We start from the raw sequence: 21142 nt of genomic DNA, 5'->3' as shown, positions 1-21142 counted from the left end.
CTTCCATTTGGGAATGGATGTCTTCAGACTTCGGTTCTCATGGATGTCTATCTCTGCTTTGCAGTTCCAGAAGGAGGACAATGGGTTTCTGGTGTTCCTACTGAGACTACGTACGTTCTGACTGTGCTGTCCACCAATGAGGAGAGGACATCTCAGGATGCAGCTAACCGTGGCACATGGAGCATGGTGGTGGGAAGCCCCACATCTCACCCAGACATGGCCAAGGAGCCCCGATCCAGTTCCGTCCCATCCTCCCCAGCGTGGCCTGGAGGCAGACACATCTCCTCCAGCCGTGCAGTGTACACAGAGCCTGAGGTCACCTTTTCATCCAGGGTGTCCACCTACTTCTCGGCTGCTGCTGAGCCTTCCAGTGAGTCTTTCTGAGCTCCACAATGGCATTTGAATTAGGACAAGATCCGCCTCCCCCTGCCCCTGGCTCTTCCATGGGGCTGAGGTTCCCTTAGTGCTGTTCAGAGCTGTTGCATGTGTTGTGGGCAATATTGATAAGCTGTCGTGACTGAGCTCATTTGTATTGTGTATCTGTCATGACTGAGCTTGTTGGTATTGTATATCTGCAGCTGTGGGTGATTAACTGAAGCAGTCTCAGAAACTTGCACTATATCTTCTTGCTATCATCAACTATCTGCTTGGGTTGATAATTATAAACAGCCAAAATATGCCACTGTGGCTCTAATGGTACCGATTGTCCCTGTATATTTAAATTGTCTTCCTCCTTGGAGTAGACTTTGTCTGTTAAATCATTATTTAAGGTGATAGATATGCAAGATCTACCTTACCTGTATTTATCTGTGCAATTTTCTTAATCTTCATTTCAAATGACAATTACTGTGTAGCTCATGAGTGCTCTCACATCTGAGATGGTAAAATCACATACCCAATTTTTGACCCTCTTTCAGCTGTGGGAAGCAGCCATCACTCATTAAGCAGCTCAAGTATGGAGGAAGGGATTTCCAGCCCCCACACCGATCCTGCATATGGTTCAGCCACATTGGCTGGTGGTAGAGAGGGGACACCGATGACGATCAGTGTGCTGGCCCATAGCACAGAGAGCTCTGCTTCCTATACCGAGACCGCCAATGCTTCAGAGCCGATTCGGCTGGTGTTGGTGGAGCAGAGTGGGATGGCCAACACCTCGGTTGGCAGCGAAGGCCTCGCGACAGAGACACTCTTCACACGTTCTTCCAAGATAGCCACTGATTCATCTTTCCAAAACGATCTCACAAGTAAGTTAGCATGTCCCCATGTATGCTTTTTTTTGAATGTTCCCATTGTCCTGCATTTGTTTACACTGTGTACAAAGCTTTCGGTACGTTCAGTGCCACACACGGGTGTCCTTGGGGAGGTGTTCTCATGTGTCCAACGACAGAGGACTCAGAGCCAGGCCCCACCTGACATGGCAGTTGTTCCAGAGGTGAAGCCCCAAGCCTGGGCACTAGCAGGAAAGCTCTCCTGTTTTGATGGCCATGGAAGGCTTTATTTGCATCCTAACTGGTTTGCTGTGTGGGAGATGCTTTCAGAAGTGTTTCATGCTGTGGATCAGCATGAATTATAGAGTCTGTTATAGAGAATCAATTACAGAGTTAAACCAAATTTTGAATTTTTAATATCCTATTTTTTTTATTTGTAGCGATTGTTGAAGTTATCTGTACATCCTGAAATTTGTATTATAAGATTGACTGCTCCTTTAATGCTAAATGATCTGCATTTTTGCAGGCTGATATGCTACTCATTTAGGATTTCCTGACTGCAAAGTTTTCAATCAATGAGTTCACGATAAGATGCAAATTAACATAATGCAATAATTTCATCCTACAGAGGCATGAGGTTCACTGTGCCTAAAAGCAAACCAGCTGAAGAACAAAGATATGCAAAGATATAATGGAGGATAACAGGGAGAGGATATGAGTTTTGTAAATTATTAGAGATAAAGAGAACAGATGACTTTTGCTGCTTAGCTTCCCACAAAATATCACAGAATGATAAGTGTTCAGACACAGTAGAAAAGCAATGCTGGAAGAAGAGTGTTTTTTAAGAAACCTGCATATTTCATGCGTACCTTATGTCTGTCAGAGTTCACCATTTTTGAATGAGCTAAGGAGTGGCAGGTAATTCAGTAGCTATGCTTGGCTGATGCTCTAATTTTTTAGTATGGGCTAGTTTACAGACAAGAATATTCTATATATTTATCAAACAGTTTTAATATGATACTAAAATGCTTTCCTTTTTTTTTTTTTCTGTCATTCTAATGTATTTTGTCCTTTTACTGCAGGCTTTCCAAGTAGCCATCAGCCAGTCAGCAGCATTGATGCCGAGAAAAGGACCTCGGTTTCTCATACGGACGGCACATACATTTCAACCATATACACCAGAGGAGGAGAAAGGACACTCCTGTCTATCTCGAACAGCAGCACCTCTGCTGACTCCTCTGAAAGTTCCACATTTTTTTCAGAAATTTCCAACCCTTCTGATTCATCAAAATCAGCTGTGGCACGGGACGGGAAGAACAACGTATCCAGTGATGGCAGTTTTGTTGAACCATCTACGGAGCCATTGCTGGTGAAATCTTCCAAACCACTGACTTCTGCTTCTGTAGACAGCATGCAAAATACAACTGTCTTTGATACTGACTCCCGGTTGTTGCCCACTGGCAGGTCATCTCTATCTTCATCAGTATATCCACGCTCTTCCTCAGTGTCATCACTGCATCACTCACTCTCATCAACACCACCACCAACTTACCTGTATGCAACATCAGAGTCATCTGAGCCACTCTCTTCCTCTGTGATGGCATCTTCAACCCCTCTGCAGGCTTTGTCATCCTCTTTACCCACTTCCTCCTTGGTTTCCCCATCTTATTCCTTAGTATCTTTATTGCCTCTGATTTCGTCACCGTCATCTGCCTCACAATCCAATGACAGTGGCCCAGCAAGCACCCCCACAGCTACAACTGCATCCAGGCGGGTGCCCTCCACAGCTGCGGTGGCTGGGAACTCATCCCGAGAGACCAGCAAGCACAGTGGCACACACCAGCCCCAAAACAGCACCTCCTTCAATCTGACCAGGTCTCCTTCTCTCCCCACGGAGCCCATGCAGCATCTCGGTGGCCGCGTTGTGTCTGTGTCTGCTGCCGCACCGGTAACGGAAACCATGTCACCAAGGGGAGCTACCTCCCAGGGGGGTAGCTCTGGGAAGGCAACACCACCACCTCTGCTCACCACGGCCAGCGATGCCCCACGGACTGAGCCCACCAATGTGCCCCTGAGTACCTCGACCAGTGCAACAAGCCACGGCGTCATTGTCCCTGCGGTGACACTGACCACAGTGAAACCCGTTGTGCTGACAACGCCAGCCAGCCGCCAGCCAAACTTGAGTGATGCTAGCACCACAAAAACCCACAGAGCTCCAACACCCACTGTCACTAAACACATTCATACTACTGGTGAAAGCACAAAATCTGTGGATCCCACCACTACAGTGCCTAGTAAGGTCACCAAGGAAATCATCCCTGCTACAAGTCCTCCTGTAGTCCGTCCAACAAGCAAGACCACTGTGAGCACAACTACATTGGCTTCTACCAAACCAACCACCATCCTGCCATCAAGTAGCACAGCTGGCGTGAGAACAACATCTCCAGCAACAGGTAATGTGTCTAATAGTGCTTGGCAGCAGGGCCAACAAGACTGGGTCCCGCATGGAGGGTCTTTGAAGGGTTACATATATATATATGACAAGTCCATTGTCAGCAGGATTTGAGGATAAGAATTCCGTCTCCATTCTGGTATTTTTAAGATAAAGGTGTAACAATCATGCTGGGCTGCTGGAAAAAAAAAAAAAAAGAAGTGAACGTTTTGGTGAAGGTTTCTGATGGAAATGTTAAGCTGAAATTTGGGAATTTCAAAAAAATCAAGCTGATGGCCTCCCAGGTAAGCTTAGGATGTACTTAACATTTGCCATGAAAAATAGATCAATGTCTCTCTTATGAGAAAAGGCAGTTGGCCAACTCTTGTTATTTTTGTTGGAAGTTTTTCTGCTATTATGATCTAAAGTTGTTCTCTCCCCATCTCACTAAATAAATTTCTCCTTGAGGACCCATCACTTCTCCTGGTAGGTTACACACTGTGGTCTTGCTGAGTGTGTTGTGATAACCAAGACTGGGAAAGAGAAGCTGAGAAATGTGCTATTCAACCATTTTGGATTTGCTTTTTAATTACCTTGTGATCCAGGACCATTCTTTGAATCCATAGTGATACATAGCCTGGTCGGGGCTCTGAGCACCTGATCCAGCTGTAGGTGTCCCTGTTCATTGCAGGAGAGTTGGACTAGATGGCCTTTAAAGATCCCTTCCAACTGAAACCATTCTATGATCCTATTAGAGGTGGAAAAGATTGTGCTCAGGCACAGTTCTCACCCAGAGATACCCAGGTATTGCATGAGCAGATGTTTCCCTGCCCAGCAGAAGGGACTGCGGGCTCTTGTGGTGCAGGAGGGCAGAGGTGGCAATAGCTGACTGCAGTGCATTGCAAAGGAGTCTGTAAGCAGAAAGCCCTGCAGAAGAACAAAGGTTTTCATTTGTCGCTGCTGCCAGGCTCCTTATCTTCCCAAGTAAACGTATTGAGCTGCTTTATATGAATGGAAATCGATTCTGTGTTTAAAGTTCAGGAGCCTGCCCCTAATGCCAGCGTAGGATGTTGTGAGTACTGACTGCATTAATCTTGGTGAAATACTGGCAATAGTGTATATTCCACCAGTAATTAGGTATTTAAAGGTTATTTCTCATCTGATTGGTATCATCTATAGCTATGGCTTCATACAAAATAAATAACTTTAGGGGAATGGATTTTTTGTTACTCATTTCTGGCTGCTGAGGTCAGAGACACCACGCACCCTCTCGCTGGTGCTAGGTAGCCAGGCCAGACAGCCCAGGGCACAGGGATTATCCCATGCTGCGTGTCCCAAGGCGGGGATCAGCTGGGGCTGTCTGCACTGCAGGGCTGTGTGGTTCTTCAGCCATCCGTAGCTGTGGTGTTGCTAGTCTTTGAAAAGTGCTCTGGGATCTACAGGAGCGGTGCTGCAGGTAGGCTGGGTGTTAATATTAGCGTGGATCAACACCGGGTCCCAAGGGCTTCGGAATGAATATTCAACAGAAAGTGTTTTCTGTTTATTCTTTTAGCTCCAGCAGAATAATTAACAGGATAAGCAGTAAGTGCAAATGATGCAATGAATCATCTGATAATGCTCAGGGGGTCACAGAAGAGGAGCCAAGTTGATCTTTTTTAGCCTAGCAGTTGTTGATGTTTGTGATTCTGTAACTATAGACTGGCTTTTTTTTTTCTGGTTTTCTAGATGTGGATAAATGTCTTTCCAACCCTTGTCCTGCACTGGCCACCTGCAACAACACCCGTGGCTCCTACATCTGTCAGTGCCCTCTTGGATATGAGCTGGAAAAAGGAAAATGCAATTTAGGTAAGAAAACAAAAGTGAAAAAATGGAAACAATGATGGAGATAATGATCTGTAATCTTCTAAAATAAATTAACCCAGGCTCAGACAAGTTCAGGAGCTTAGCGTACCTCCCAACTACTACTTTTACCGATAGCCTGACTTCAGTGGGCTCAGCCATCTGTATGGAATTAAGCAGCCATGAAAGCCTTTGTAAGATCAAGGTCTTGTTTCCTACCTTTCTCTTTTGTTGTGCAGCACAGTTATTATTTGGGACTCGGGTTCTGGCCCCCTCGCTTTCTAGTAAAGGACTCAAATCCCAAGGACTTATAATGCCCCATTGTGAAGGGGGATTTGTTTTGCTGGAGTTTCTTCTGACCCTTAATCAGTGAGGATTAAGGCATGGAAATTTTGCTGAGCGACACGGCTGAGGTGTCCCTGAAGGGTGTTTTGAAACATTTCTTCTTGTAGGAATGTGTCAGCTTCTAATTTAGAGAGTTGTTTTGATTATGCCTTGGACTGCGCTACGGGCAGATTATGTAAATACCGTGAAGGTGATTCCAGACTCATTTCTACCAGAAGCTGTTATATTAGAGCTGTCCAATACAAAATTTGTGGTGAAGATAGGCTCTGCGGATGGGAAAAAATGGGAAAGAACTGGAAGCTTTACAACATTATCTGCAACTGTATTTGTTTTTCTGATGGAACATAAAACTTTAGCTCTGAGTTCTCATTTCCACTGAGTATCTCATGACACTTAATACAAGATTTAGGGATATTATCTCTCTGAGACTGGACGACTTGGATTATTGCATTCTGTTGCCATGAATCAAATTTAATTCTAAGCATGGAAAAATGCATCTTTCAGGCCTCCTTTCAAACATCATTGCTCATTCTATCCAGTGGTTTAAAAAATGAAAATGTCCTTTCTGCAGTGCTTCATCTTGACTTGTCGATTTGCTTTCCTTGCACTGGAGGGAAGGGGAAAGAGTCTTGATGCATTTACCCCAAATTATTATAAATTAGCTTTGACACCTGAAACCATCTTGCCACTAAATTTCCCTGTCTCTCTCTGTGTTCAGGGCTCCTATTAAATGAGTTGCTTAGTTTTGGCTTATAGAAAGGAGGCACATATTCCAACTAACCTGTCTTATTCTCCTTTTCAGTAAGAATATTTATTGGTCAGGTCCCCCTGAAGCTTAACATCACCCACGGGAAGTACACGGATCTCCTGCAAGTGGAGCGTGAAATCCTGGCGATGGTGAGTGTCCCTGCTGGGGTGGCAGCAGCACTGCTCGGGTCCTCATGTGTCACTCCCCTTATACAGCAGCCACAGGGCTCTCTGGTCTGGGTTTAGCCTTTCTAATCGTTGAACCGTCCAGATGGCCCAACCACCTACACCTGGGGGCTGTCCTGGGGCTGGGGGTGCTACTGGGAGCTGTGCTGCTGCATCCCAACAGCTCTCTTCTTCCTTTCAGCTGAACGCCTCTCTGTCAGGCTTGCCTGGGTACTACCACTCCACAGTCAGAGCCACCAGGTAAGGGGCCACGAGGAAGAGCGAGGAATGGCATCAGCCACCCGAGTACTTGGGATGTTCAGCTAGAGGGCCACGTTTTGAGTCTGACCCAGTGGTGCTGTGCTTAATGAAATCAAGCCCAGCAGCAGCAGCATGGGGCACGGGAAATGCCTTTGCACCCTGGCCATCCATCCCAGTCCTCCTATTGGGGACAGCCTGCCGAGCAGCCACAGATGTGCTGCCACAGACAGCTTTCTCAGTATGTGTGTGATATCACGCCTACGTTAAGTGTTGCTGGCACTAACAACTAGCAGGTTGCTAATGTACTAACCATGAAATCAGACTGACCCGTGGTACTCAGGGCTGTTTTGTTTTGTTTTCTGTTAGGGAGGCAAATGTTGTGCATGTTTCAGTGCAATCCACGTTCTCTTTAGCATCCAACGTGACTTTCTACGATGTCATCAGCACTGTGAAAAGCTACATTCGGGCTTGCAAATCTCCCCCTGACCCCTGCCAGTTCATCTCCAGCCTGAAATCACTCCACAGAGGTAAACAGCATGGCAGATTTGTTTGATTTGGGTCCTTTTGCAAAATGGAGAGAAAGATTTTGGCATTCAGCAAAATCCCTCTGAAAGTTTTCATCTCACTTCAATAGGAATCATCTTAAGATAGAATCATAGAATCATTAAGATTGGAAAAGACCTCTAAGATCTAGTCCAACCATCAACTCATCACCACTATGCCCACTACCCCATGTCCCTTAGTGCCACATCTACATGGTTCTTGGAGATGTCTCATTCCACCCACCTGGCCAGGAGTTGGGAAACAGTGGGGTATAAAAATTGGTCACTTTTTTTTTTCACAAGTTTCTGGACCAAGAACCACCTCTCTCCCAATTCCTCCTCCTGCCAAAGGTCAGACTTGCGTGGAGAAGGCAGCCAGTTCTGGGCAGGACTTTGTCCAGGCATTAAATATGCCATATTTGAAAGCCACACCTCACCACTGTGGACTGAATTAATTTAAGTTATTTTGTTGAACTAGCTCAAAATTATAGCCAGTGGTTACCTCAGGTACAATAACTCAGATAGAAACAAATTCTATTCTTGTGTGAGTACTTAAAGAAAAGATGTCAGATCTAAAGATAGTGTGCCCAGCAGGAAGGGGGTTGTAAAAGTGGAGCTCCAAGTGAGTGACACACATCCCACAGAAGTTCCTGCTTCTCGTGAATATGCCTTCATTTGTTGGTTCCAGTTATTCCACCTCCCAGTAAAATACATAGGTTTGGTGGCACAATTTCCATTGTGTCACAATTGTGTGACACGATTTCCATTGTTCATCCCCAGTTTTGCTGAATGCTCATGTCAATAAATCTGATCTTTAAAGGTAAAATGTTGCTTCAAAGTACTATAAATGAAAAAACAAACTCTGTGTTTCAAAAGTGGAGAACATACAGTGCTTGATATTGGAATAGAAGAAACTCTTTTGGGCTGAGCAAGATACTTTGCTAGATATAAACTTAAAAATGGTTTTGTTGAACTGTCTCAGGGGGAGGATGTGCTTCTGCTTGAGCCAAAGCAAATTTTTCTTTTTAATTTCCCTTTCAACCTCCGAGCTGAAATATTTATTATTCCCCCGCTCTATTTGCCTGTACAAAAGATGGTAGATATGCAAGAACTTGTGACATATTGTGATGTTGACCGTCTCATAATGGAACAGATATTATTAAAAAAAGAGAGAAAGAGAGATGAAAGTAGCAAATGAACTGAATGGAATGCCTGGGGAAAGCAAACGTGCATGCTGGTGTGTTCAGAGAGAACTGTGCTGATGTTGGCTGCGTTTTCCCAACAGTTGGCAGCTTGTGCAAGCAGAAGGACCCTGAATGTGACAAGGAGACCTCTGAGTGCACTGACTTCGATGGGGTTGCGCTCTGCCAGTGCAAAAGCGGATACTTCAAGTACAATAAGATGGACCATTCCTGCAGAGGTATTGCCCTTCGTGCAGCTTTTTTATTTTGCCTGAGTTCTGCTGAATCTTTTCGTGGCAGTTGCAGTGATTGTGTGTTTGTGTGCCGTGTGCATCACTGTGTGTGCAAGAAGCTCGATATTATGAATAGATAGCAGCAGCTCAAGTTTCTTTTTGTCAGCTAGGGGACTTTTCAGCAGATGCTGGAGGTGCAGTCTCTCTCTAGGAATAATATTATCCTTTTCTGGAGCGTGCTGTGAGTCACAATGGTGCAGAAGAGGGAGAAGGGGGCCTGACCGCGCTGGGCTTCAGCTCAGTGGCACAGAGCAGAGATGACGTGCAGCTCTGCCTGTTTTGATTTTGTCTGAACTCTCGGCGAACTTCAGATAATTGCTTTAAATTCACAAGCTTATATCAATACGTCTTCAGTATTTTTTAAATAAGCAAGTATCTGAAAATGGTTATGAATTTATTTTTCAACTGGGTTCCTAATAGAAATTTTATGCTTCAGGGTTATATTATTTTTAGCTACTCCTCAGATCGTGAAATTTGTTTTGCTACAACTTAAACAAGGTCTTTGTCTTTGTGCCAGCAGTCAGAGTGAGTTTTATAGGATCAGGGCATCCATTCCCTCGTTGCAGCAGTTGTTGCAGGGCTTCTTAGGAAATCCAGTTTTTTGATGACCTATCAATAATAATTGCAGTGCTGGTTATATATTGTTTCTGGCAGTATCAACAGGGTTGATATTAAAGTAGGAGGAGATACTTTGTCATTTCTGAATCTGATCAGAGTGGAGGTGGTGGATGCCCCGTCCCTGGAGACACCCATGGTCAGGCTGGATGGGCTCTGAGCACCTGATGGAGCTGTAGGTGTCCCTGCTCATTGCAAGGGCATTGGACCAGCTGGTCTTTAAAGGTCTTTCCAACTCAAATGATTCGATAGTTCTATCCAGTGTGTCTAGAAATAATGCATGCGCTGTGGGCTCTGGGATGGGCATCCCTGAAATGGGCATCCCTGGCTCTTGGGTCATGGTCCTGCCTCTCCTCTTCTATACATCTCCAGGCAATACCCTTTGTATTTCCCTCCCTCCCATCAACTTGTATTTTGGAAGAAGGACTTTTGTTAGGAAATATTGACTGTCTCCACCCACCCTGAGAGGCAGAGTGGGACTCATCCAGTGAGGGGGGGCTGAGATGCCCACCAGTCTTGGGGATTGACCATTCATCTTGTCCATGACCCTTGGCAAGCGGTGGTGTGAAGAGAAATGCCTGAAAGGCTGTGAGGCACTCAGATGCAATGTTATGGAGGGCTAAGTCATTAACACCTTGTAGACATGGAGATGTGGTCACTCCCTACTTACCAGTCTTGTTTGCTATGCAAAATGAGAAAAACCTACCCCACGCTGTCAAGTCTCTATTTTTCACCTTCAGCTCCTTGCTGTGATTAGCAGTGTGGCAGTGGGTGCTACTGAGTGCACAGTGCGGTGCTCCAGTAATGTACTGGACTGTCAGCATCACTGTCCCCACCTGGGTAAGCCAGACCATCAAGGTTTTTAAAGTCATTTTCGAAAGCCAAGCTATACTGGAGCTATTCTCTCTATATTTATAGTACATAATATGCTGGGCTTTTTTAAAATCTCTGCCCTCTTATTGACTGAACAGGAACTGTGGTCTCCCAAGCATCCGACCCTCATTGTGGGTCACGCAGACGTGGAGTGTTAACTCCCATTAAGTACTTGCAAAGGGGAAACAGCCATTGTGCTGCCCCATCCGGCCTCCCGTGGGAGGCTGGGGGCAGCTGAGGCAGGGGGGGGCACTGCCATGTGACCCCAGGTATTGCTTGGCTTTGTCTGCCACCTGGGGAGTGCTTGAGAATGTCCCCTGGAGGAGCAGTGGGGCTGCACAGGGCAGGGTGCAAGGGCAGCGGATGGAGAGGAGGAGAAATGTGATAATATAGCCTTTTCTAGCCCAGAAAACATCCATCCAAAGGCTGGAATTTGACACTGGGATAATGCAGACCAGAGAGAAGGTGAATGTTTTTAATGGCTGGGGAAATTAACTTTGTGAGCATCTGACTGAGTGTTGTGGTTGATTGTCTGTCACTGGAAATATTAAAACCAAGCTTGGATGGTTCTGTGAAATGTAGTTCCACTTCAACTATTTGATTTGAAACCCGATTCAATTTGGAATTGAATTTAGGGAAGTTCTCTGACCTGTATTATGAGGGAGAGGTCACAGACACATTGCTCCCAGCTGGCACCGACATTGCTTGTTATTGGTGCTGCAAGAGCCATAAACTCTGGGTCCAGCTAGAACACTAGTGGTCTCTTCTGGTTTATTAGGATATTGCCAGCCTGTTGTAATGGACAAAGTTGCACACGCAAACTTTTTGCACTGATATTTTGTGGGAAACAACGCAAGTGTGCAATGAGTTTCCATTTGGGCAAGAAGAGATCCAGTCACAAATTGTTTTACCTGCTGCCCACCCTGTGGCAGGCTGCAGCATGGCTGCTGGGAGGTGAGCTAAGTGCATGGTGTTTTGCCTAAAACAGAGGATCACGTAGCCTCAGAGCACGCAGCTTCCTGCTGCACCAGTGCTGTTGGGCCTGGAGGTTGGTCAGGGTGAAGCTGCCATGGGAAGCAGCAATGTGAGTGCCTCCTGTGCACCACTGTGTGGTGCTCATGGCCCTTTTCTGTTGTGTTTGCAGCCTGCGAAGATGGATATAAGCTGGAAAATGAGACCTGTGTGAGGTATGGTGAGCACTCTGCCCCCTCCTACCCCACTGTCCTTCTTAGCGCTGCTTTGGTGACCTGTTGGCACTAGCAAGCTGCTGAAACTCCCTCTTGTTTTCTGTTGTCAGCTGCCCGTTTGGCTTAGGGGGATTCAACTGTGGGAACCGTAAGTACCGAGTTTCATTTCGTTCCATTTCATTTCATTTTTGGGAAATTTGAAACACATGATTTCAAATAACCATGTCTAAAACACAGTAAGTGCAAAACATTCTTGTCAGGCTTTTTGTTTCTTCACTGTCTGTCAAAAATTATTTTGTTGACCAAAATATTTCTTTGACAAAGTTGACTTGATATTATCTGCTAACAAGATCAGTATTTTCCTTGGAGATCTTCTTTCTCTTGATACTCTGCCAAGATAGCATATACGTACTCTTGAAGCAAAATATTCGGAGTGAATCCATGAAAGTTTGTCTGAGTTATTCTGATTTATCAGCGCAGGGAATCAGTCCCCTTGGCATGCAGGAGCCTGTCCTTCCTTCAGCGAGAGACCCCCAGCTCCATCTGCTTCAGATGAAAATCTGGGGCGATATTGCTTACAGAGGGAGGGAAGATGGGAAGCAAACAGTTAATCCCCTTGCATGAGGACTGTGTTTGCATGAATATTTATGGCCAAATCACTGTCTCTAAGCAAATCTCTCTCTCTTTCCTGCCCCTAGCTTACCAGCTCATTACGGTGGTGATTGCGGCCGCGGGAGGAGGATTGCTGCTTATCATGGGCATAGCACTGATAGTCACCTGCTGCCGGTAGGTTCTCCAGAAATGCAGGCTAGGTAGAAAGGAGGAGTTTGGGCAATGGGAAGAATTGCTGGGCCATCATGAAGAGGTGTTGGAGTGCTTTCAAGGCCCTTCTCCAAGCACAGGTCCTGTGCGTGCTCTCACTCCATGTCTCTCCCTCTCAGCCACACACACGCACATGCACACCTAGTTCCTGTACCAGCAGACAGCTTTGAGCTAGAGGCAAGGTGTGCTGCTGAGGGAGTTGTGCTTCACGATTTATATACCATGGAAAAGGGCTGCCTTGCAGTAACACCCTCTTCCCCACCATTCTAGCCCCAAATCTAAGATTGCAAACCTCTCTGTCTGAACTCAGCAGCCGGCTGGATCGTTCCCATAGCACTGGTAGTAGGCACAGCCTCCTTTGGCACTTTGAGTCAGGAGGACACCAGCAAGGCCCAGCCAGGAGATGTGATGATCACTACACCTCTGGGTCCCAGCATGCAGACTTCTGCGGGGATGGATTGGTCTTCTCATGGGCCCTGGCATTTGGCAGGCCATGTGCCTTCCTGGAGGGTACTCTTCTTTGCACTGGAGATATTACCAAAGTCCATTCCTACAACATGGTGGTGATGTAGGGGCTTTCTGTGGTGTTCAGACCAGCAGCTTCCAGTTCTTCCTTCATAGGAAGTGACATAGTGCCTGGAAGGCCATTGGAAACTTGAATAGCATGGGGGCTCCCATACATTTTTCTTTCTTCCTACATATATGTTTTTGAGAGACAGCAGGTGTAAATTGAAACAGGAGAGGATCTTATACCAGAATTAGTTATAACTTTTCACTTTCCTTCGTTCTTTTCTAAACAGGAAGAATAAAAATGACATAAGTAAACTTATTTTCAAGAGTGGGGATTTCCAGATGTCACCATATGCCGAGTATCCAAAGAACCCCCGAGCACAAGAGTGGGGCAGAGAGACCATCGAGATGCAGGAGAATGGAAGCACCAAGAACTTGTTGCAGATGACAGATGTGTATTACTCGGTATCTATCGACAGCTTAACTCTTAACCTTTTGTATCTCATACAGCAAAGAGACATTCCTTTATTTTTGGAAGCGTAGATCCCGTTCCTGCAAAACAAAAGAGCAAAGCAAATGGCTGCCACAGACAGCAAGGCAATGGGAGTCCTGTGACCTCCAGCTGTTATGTGTGTGTGAATATCACAAAAAAATGTCAGCTGGAAGAGTGCTAGGAAAACGTCTAGGAACTCAAGATGAGGTGGGGTTATTCATGTGAGTGAAGGTTGCAGGAGTTCACACAAATCACACTTATTGAGCTTCTGCTTTCCAGGGAAGAGAGCAGTGAGCAAAACTTTTTTCTGGCTTGTATGTTAAGTTTTCCCAGAGTAATTTTACTGCTCTACACAGCATGAAGGAAAACGAGAGAAAAGCGCTTCTAGATAATACTCAAAGTATGAAACAAACTGATTTTCTAGGAGCATTTCTTTTAAGAATAACTCTGATGGTATCCTGTGTTAAGGTGAATTATTTCAATGCCTAGGCTCATTAGCACAATTCTCTTGGATTAAAAATTAACTGTACGCTTAAACTGCCTTTGGTGGAGCCAGGTAAACTTCCAGATGGGTAAAATTCAAGTCTTCTATTTGGCAAGATGTCAAAACTCAGTTGCATCAGAATATTGCCCTCCAGGAAATGCATAACTCCCACAGTAGAAGTAAACCTAAGTCACAGAGAGATGAGTAATGATCATGTTGTTCCTTCTAGCTACTGAAATAACTGCTGGGAAAGGTAGTAAGGCTGTGCTTGAAAGAGGAGTTGTCTGTGAATAAGACTTCTTTTTATTTTTTTTTTCCCTACTAATACAGCCAACTGGACTGAGAAATCCTGAACTGGAAAGAAACGGACTTTATCCTCCCTACACTGGTTTGCCTGGGTCTCGACATTCATGCATCTACCCTGGACAATACAATCCATCCTTCATTAGTGATGAAGCCAGAAGAAGAGACTATTTTTAGCAGGACAGAGAGGGACTGGAAGATTATCACAGTCTTGTGGCCCTTGATCCCCAGGTACAATGTGTCTCCTGGCAGTTCAGCCCACACCAGTCTTACTCTTCCCGTTTAAAAGGATGGTCTTTGAACTCCATACCAAGTGTTGCTGCCCCCAGGAATGGTTGCATTTGCTGAGCAGCAGAGAGGAAGAGGAGGAGGAAATGAATGGCTCAAGGTGCACATCAGTAAAAGACCCAGGTGGAAGCTCATGTGTACTCTGGTTTTGTTCTGTGCTGCTTCTTCACTCCTTACGCTACATGGCAAGCATGGATCAGTACAGGCGGATGAACTGTGTCCAGCACTCTGTGTTGAATACCACTAGGGAGTGTTTTGTTTACAGATCTTGTTCACTGTTGACAGTGCTTGTCTTCTTGGCCAACCTTCATGCAAAGATTCACCGTGTGACTGGTTTTGGTAGGACAAGTTTGTCCACCCCTTTTCTCCTTGCTGCACTGCTTTCTGCTTTGTATGCAACAGGAAAGCTGGCTTGTCCTCTGGCCCGTACCTCCATACTGGTAGAAGTTCTCCAAATGGCTAGGCCCTTGCAGCAGCCTGGTGCCTGGCAGTGTTGGCTGAACTCATGGGTGGATTGTCCTTGAGGAGCAGGAGAAGTTAGTCGTACCGCTGCGATTCAAACTGGAAGTAGGCACAGCTGGTCGTAGGTGCTGCTTTGAGAACTTAAGTACATAGGGAAGAGTGTGAGTATGTTGTCTATCAGCTATGTCTGTCAGCTGGCCTGGTTCAGAAGTGATGCTGCTACACATCATCACAGTGCTTCTGTATAGGAGCTTTACAGGATGTTTACTTGCAAGGATGAAAAGGCCTATAAAAACATCAATGTTATGTAAAATAGCTGCTCACAAGGAAGAAAAACATAAGCTGGGAATTCACCATGCTTCCTGTATGAAATGTTGGAAGAACCAATAACCCTGTGGTCGTGGCTAGGCAGGTGGAACATGACATCTAGGCACCGTGAGTGGGATATGGCTTTCAGGCCTTCACAGCCCACCTTGATTTCAGGGGGAGCTGTGGAAGCTTTCAGTTCACTGGAAAATAAGGCTCTCAGAAGTCAGTTGCATTTGGGGCAAGTTTCATTTAGAAACGTGATCCTCTCAATCCTAGCACAGCAAAGATCACTTACATCAAAGTATTTTGCTTTCTTCTGTTCTAGTTTCGGGTGATTCAAACCAGGCAGGTTTCCTCAGCTAGGTGTGTGAATTCATATTAATTGCTTTGGCAAAAGCCAAAGAATGTAAGTTATTACATTCCTCACTAAAGATCAGATCAAAAGCTTATTGACTTCATTCTTTCCTGAGTCAGGTGTTGAAAGAGCTCTTATTAAAGAAGTACATTTCCCGCTTATCTTTACTGCGAAGATAACCTTAGTCATCCAAACCTTGTCCAGATACAGAGTCCCAGTGCAGACCCTTACCCTCAGTGTGATTGTGCTTTTAATTCAGGGTGGCTGCTTGCAGGAGGATAACAAATAGCACAGTTCCTTAGCCATTAACCCACCATCCCTGCACTGAAGGGCACGTACCATCTGACATTCCTTTCTCCCACACAGTGCTCAAAAAGGCACAGTGCCTACAGTCAAACTCAGTAAGGTGGCTCTGAAGCACTGCAGGATGTGTCCTCAGAGTGCCTGACTCCTGGTGAGAAGGGCAGTTCCAAGGCTGATGTGCAGTGTGGCTGCTCCCTGAAGGCAAGCCTGGGGTGTAAGAGGCAGTACTCGTGTCCTGCAGGTGCTGGGAAGCTCCCAACCCTTACAGCACTTTGAACAGCTTGTGTGTTCCCTACCAAAAGGGAGCAGCAGTTACATATAGGGAGGGTGTGGTTTTGCAGAAACGAGAGTTTTATGGATGCCAGGGGCAGTATGCTCTGCACTGACGTCATCTTATGGTCATGGTGAATGTGACTGAATCCATAATCAAATTTGCAGGCTTATCTCAAATGTAGGGTGGAAATGAATGGATGCTTATGCTGCTGAAGGAGCTATATTTAAGGACCATTCCAGTTATAGTTTCCAAAACAGTGTAAAAGGTAAAGCACAAGGATTAACTGTTCCCGGTGTTTTCAAACTGTGAAAGATGTTCTTCTCCCCATCATTAGTAGCCAATATCTTAATTGCACAGGGTCCACTGGATGATGTGAAACAAGGGCTTGGCCCTGCCATGCTCTGGGGCCCTTCAAAGAGGACATTATTGGGGTCATTCCTATGAGGGTGAGCTGCCTTTTTCACCCAACACCAGCTCTGGTTGTGAGAGTGCCGAAGACAAGGGACTGCCTCTCCCATGGGATGGAGGAGAGATTTGTCCCTGTTACAAATGAAAAGGGAAGCTGGGACTTGGTGCTGGTTCTAAATCCAGAGCACATAGGTGAGCACTGGTATTTGTCCCTGTTTGCTAAAGCAGCCTAACAAAAAAATAAGCCTGTCCCAGCAATGATGGTAGGATACAACTGCATGACACTCAGACAGAAAAGAGTGTGGGGATATGCTTATACGTGCTATGATTAATTGCTTATTTAGTTTGAAGGCTGTGAAATGTTCCTTTGTGTGCCAGGTGCAAACAACAAAGTATGAAATACCAAAGGACAAATGCAGATTGATCCTTCTATGTAAACAGTAACATATGGGTTATGTGAGCAGAACGCCAATCTGTGTCATTTTACAGCAAATTGCAGGCTGTGAGTGATTGGAGTGAGAAATGTGATAGGACTATTCCTAACTGAGATCACAGAATTCATTTTTAATGACCTTTTAAATTCTTCTTAATGAAATGAAAGTGTCTCAAGAAAGTCAGAAGGATTTTCTGAGTGAGGACAGCAAAACCTGGCTTTTTTCCAAGAGAACAAACTGTATTGCACTGAAATTCTCTCTCTGCCGGAGCAAGTACATGTTGAGGAAATTATTATGAGATTAATCCATTGCAGCTTCCTTTTAGTTCTGGTGACAAATGAGTCAATGTATAGCCCACAGGAGGAGGAAAAGTGTCTCTCCTGACCCGCACCTTCCATGGATGTCCCAGGAGGAGAGGATTGAGGCAGGTGCCAGCCCTGAGGTCACGGCAGGCACTTACCTGTGCAGGATAAGCAGTGGCAGTAGTTCTGGTTTTTGTTGATCCTGTTGGATGTGAGTCAGGTCTCCGTGTGCAATATCACTCCTTGAAGCCCGCTTTCAAATGTGGGTGCCCCTGTGTTTAGCACCTAACTCCTCCTAGGATGCCTAAGCAAATGCAACTTGTTTCTCAGGCTGTTTAGATTGCCTTTCGCTGTCCAGATTGCAGATTTTGAGCACACTGGATGCTTTTGCTAAGGGGAATGGCTCTCTGCTATCCAAGAGGACTAGATGGAAATAGCAGGTTTCACGCAAGGAGACTGCAAGTGGCTCAGCCAGGTGTGGGGGAAGGAGGGAAAACCACACTGACACGACAAAGGACCTGTTTGTGCTTCTGGCTGCTGTGTAAAGCCAGGTGAGCTGTCAGCAAGGGCCCACAGGTGGTGTGGGGGGGAGTCTTTGGAGTAAAAAGGTGCTAATTCAGTTGACGACAGGAAAGGATGTAGGATGCGTGTTTGCTGCTATGGTGCTCTACCACTTGTGCTGACAAATGCCCCTTGCTTACAGAAAAACACCCCCGGCAGTCAGCCTGGGAGAGTGGGTCAGAGTGAACAGAGCAGAACAGTGCAGATCGGAGGGGTCAATGTAAAGGGATGCTGCAGCCTTCCCGCGTCCCTGTCCTGCCCCATGCTCATCCTGGCCATCTCTCCCACGCTGCTCTGGAAAACCAGGGTTCTTTTGCACACCTCTGAAACCTCAAAGCACTGAATTTGGATGTATGAGGAACGTGAGGACAGGGATATATTGATGCCCTTTGCCCTCCGTGTTTATAGCACTACGTAAAAGAGCAGCAATGAATCTTGTTTCCATTGCAGCATATCCCATAAAGTTCCTCTGTTACGGTCATTTACAGAGACACTAAAAGTTATTTGCCTTCACTGTGAGCAACAGAAAAAGAGAAAAAAATCACCCTTTCTAAAAATAGCAATGAAATGAATTTAGTGAGAGGTGTTTGTGATTGCAAAATGGTGCCAATAATTGTAAAGGTTGTTTGCTGAGGCTTGACAGAGCAGCAGTATGAGTTTGGACCCTGCTGTAGCATTGTAAAGTGCTTTCCCAGGACGTGTCTCTAATGCTGGTCAATGGCCATATCCGTTCCAAATCCATCTGGACTTCTCATTCTCTCATAGTGGCGTTTAGTTTTCTTCCTTAAATTAACAAGAACGGATGCATTTTACTTAAATGTTCTTCCTATGCTGACTATTGTTTTTCTCCTCTTTGCCCAAAAGGACCTAACCCAGCATCCACTCTGGTGACTGGGATAACTCTCCCATAGATTGTAGTGGAATTTTTTTAGGCCTGAATTATTCCACCGTCATGGTCATATGTGTGTACACCAAGCATTCCTGCAGCTCTGTGTTCCGCCCATTCCTGTGATATTGTTGCTGCCTTTTCACGTCATATTTATTTTTCATGTATGTCCTTATTACTGTAGCAGAGCCTGTATTATGTGAGATTGAACAAACAGGTTGTTCAAGATCTGAAATGCCTTCCTGAGAAGAGAATGAATGTGAATTTCATAGAAAATGTTTTACTGATCAGCCAACCTGTTTCCCATAGTGTAAGATCTCCAGGGATGTAGAGGTGATTTGTGCATTCACAGTTAAGAACTACCTGTCAGTTCACATATTTATGCTTTCAGAAATGAAACCAGATCTCCCAGTTTTGAAAGGGTTCTGTACTCTAAGGTCATGTGCGAGATAACACCTCTCCTGTGTGGTTTGTGTTTTGTCTGATAATATCCTTGTTGATGGAAAACTGAGAGAGGGTGCCTGATGTTCTTCAAAAGCCATATGTAAGTGCTAAGTCTGTTGGTCTTCATTCTGGTAAAATGCTGGAAGGGATGAGAGTCTTGCTTGGGTAATACCACAGCAGGTGACCCCAAATCTGCACCACCCCAATATGAAGTCCTGAGGAATCCAGTAAAAAGGGATCACTTCTCTTGAACAATGCCACAGAAATTGCCTGATGTGTCTGTTACAAAAGCCATTAGTATGGTTAACTTTAAGGAAAGAAAAGAACAACAAAACAGAATATATGTGTAATTCTTTCTGTTAAACTCAGTCATTTGCTTTAAGCCCTGTTAAATTCCTAGCAGAAAGCAAAATTGGTATGTAAAGTCATCACAGTTTCTTTGAACATCTTTCAGAACCATGGCAGTAATGCTTACCTTTAGCGAGGTCTCTTTCAAAAGGTGAATTTTAAGCATTTATCTGTGCTTCCTCTATCAACTTGATTCATGTTCTTCCCATTGTTGTGCTTCCTTCTCTGTAGCTCTGAATGTTCGCTTCCAAGTTGCTGGGGTTCTAAGGACATTCTCCAAACCAGTATTATTTAAAGTTGTATCATATTTTCTGCCTCTACTAATTATACAGTACTGTAGTAGCAAAATATAATTTTTAAGGATTGGATTATTTTTATACCTGCATCCAATATTATTAAATCTGGCGTTCTAGTCAGTATTATAAAAAGATACAATAAAACTATGAATATTAATATGTCTCAGCTTTTTTATTGTCTAAAGTTTTCCATGTAAAGAGATGCATGTGCAACTTTCAGACTGAAGAAATCTTGGGATCTTTTGTTCTTCTAGAGGTGCTTGGTGATTGTGTAACTAAAATGAAAAGCGAGAGGAAAGTTGTATGTTCCGGTTAGTTGTGCTAAACAAAGCTGTGCTCTGTTCTGTGTTGATATGTTTATTTTGATAGTACTGAGCAACTCAAAGTTTAATTTAAGAGTTTTCATCAATTTAATTTTTCATTCATCTGGAAATGCTGGAATTGGTGAAAGTGGGGAAGGAAAAGCTTGGGAGAGGCTGGTGCAAAGACAAGGAAATTGACCACAGTGAGATCAGTCGCACATCACTAATAGCCACTGGGAACATGAAGACTATATAGCTGAGTGTTCCTCAGAGGAGGAAGGTTGATCCCTTGTATCCAGAAGAACACAGAGTCCTGGGAAGAGGCGTGATGTGGAAGAGCATCCCAAGAATGGCAGTCTTGTTAATGTGGGGCAATCATTCCATATTTTGTCCCAGAGAAGTACAACACTCAGGTGTGACAGGAATCAAATGGGACCAAGGTACTCTTGAGTCATCTGACTCTTCCAATAACCATGAAGAGGCAAGCATCTACAGAAGGTAAGTCACCTCATGGTAAGATATCCCTTTGCCTTTACACTAGTGTCACAGTACTCTGCTTACAGACAGCTGCACTAGGTGAAATGAGTACTAGCTGCAATGGTGAGTCCAGAACATAGTTTCTTGCTGCATCCTGAAACTCAAGTCTAGTTTCTGCAGCAATACGGTACAGAATTATGTTATATGCCTGCTCCTTTTCTAGTAAGACTCCAGTGGGAAAATAAAGGGAGAGAGTAACATGATTAATCCTGTCACATGAGGTTCTGCCCATTTGTAAGGAAAGGCCTGCTACAGTGCCACTGTTTTGTTACCAATGATAGTACTGCAAGCTGATCTGTTTTCTGTGTGGTGTTGGTATCTCTAAGCAGGAGGA

At 44.9% G+C, this 21142-nt stretch overlaps 1 protein-coding gene across 2 annotated transcripts in view; it reads left to right on the top strand.

Moving 5' to 3' along the window:
• The window catches only part of HEG1 (heart development protein with EGF like domains 1), a 36363-nt gene extending 16237 nt beyond the window's left edge, over window positions 1-20126 (top strand). The window contains exons 9-21 of one of the 2 annotated variants that reach the window (XM_021398455.1): window positions 65-370; window positions 918-1244; window positions 2291-3661; window positions 5365-5484; window positions 6626-6720; window positions 6938-6996; window positions 7363-7523; window positions 8824-8958; window positions 11645-11687; window positions 11798-11835; window positions 12386-12473; window positions 13310-13484; window positions 14327-20126. In XM_021398455.1, coding sequence (XP_021254130.1) covers window positions 65-370; window positions 918-1244; window positions 2291-3661; window positions 5365-5484; window positions 6626-6720; window positions 6938-6996; window positions 7363-7523; window positions 8824-8958; window positions 11645-11687; window positions 11798-11835; window positions 12386-12473; window positions 13310-13484; window positions 14327-14476 — 3068 coding nt within the window. In that variant the 3' untranslated portion in view covers window positions 14477-20126. Of the gene's footprint in view, window positions 1-64; window positions 371-917; window positions 1245-2290; window positions 3662-5364; window positions 5485-6625; window positions 6721-6937; window positions 6997-7362; window positions 7524-8823; window positions 8959-11644; window positions 11688-11797; window positions 11836-12385; window positions 12474-13309; window positions 13485-14326 lie in introns of those variants that run through there. The other variant, XM_021398457.1, reaches the window with a different exon arrangement.

Source organism: Numida meleagris, chromosome 5 (genome assembly GCF_002078875.1).
Source record: "Numida meleagris isolate 19003 breed g44 Domestic line chromosome 5, NumMel1.0, whole genome shotgun sequence".
In the NCBI taxonomy this organism is placed as follows: domain Eukaryota; kingdom Metazoa; phylum Chordata; class Aves; order Galliformes; family Numididae; genus Numida; species Numida meleagris.
Note: the sequence above shows the minus strand (reverse complement) of the source record. Positions and strands in the feature narration are given on the sequence as shown.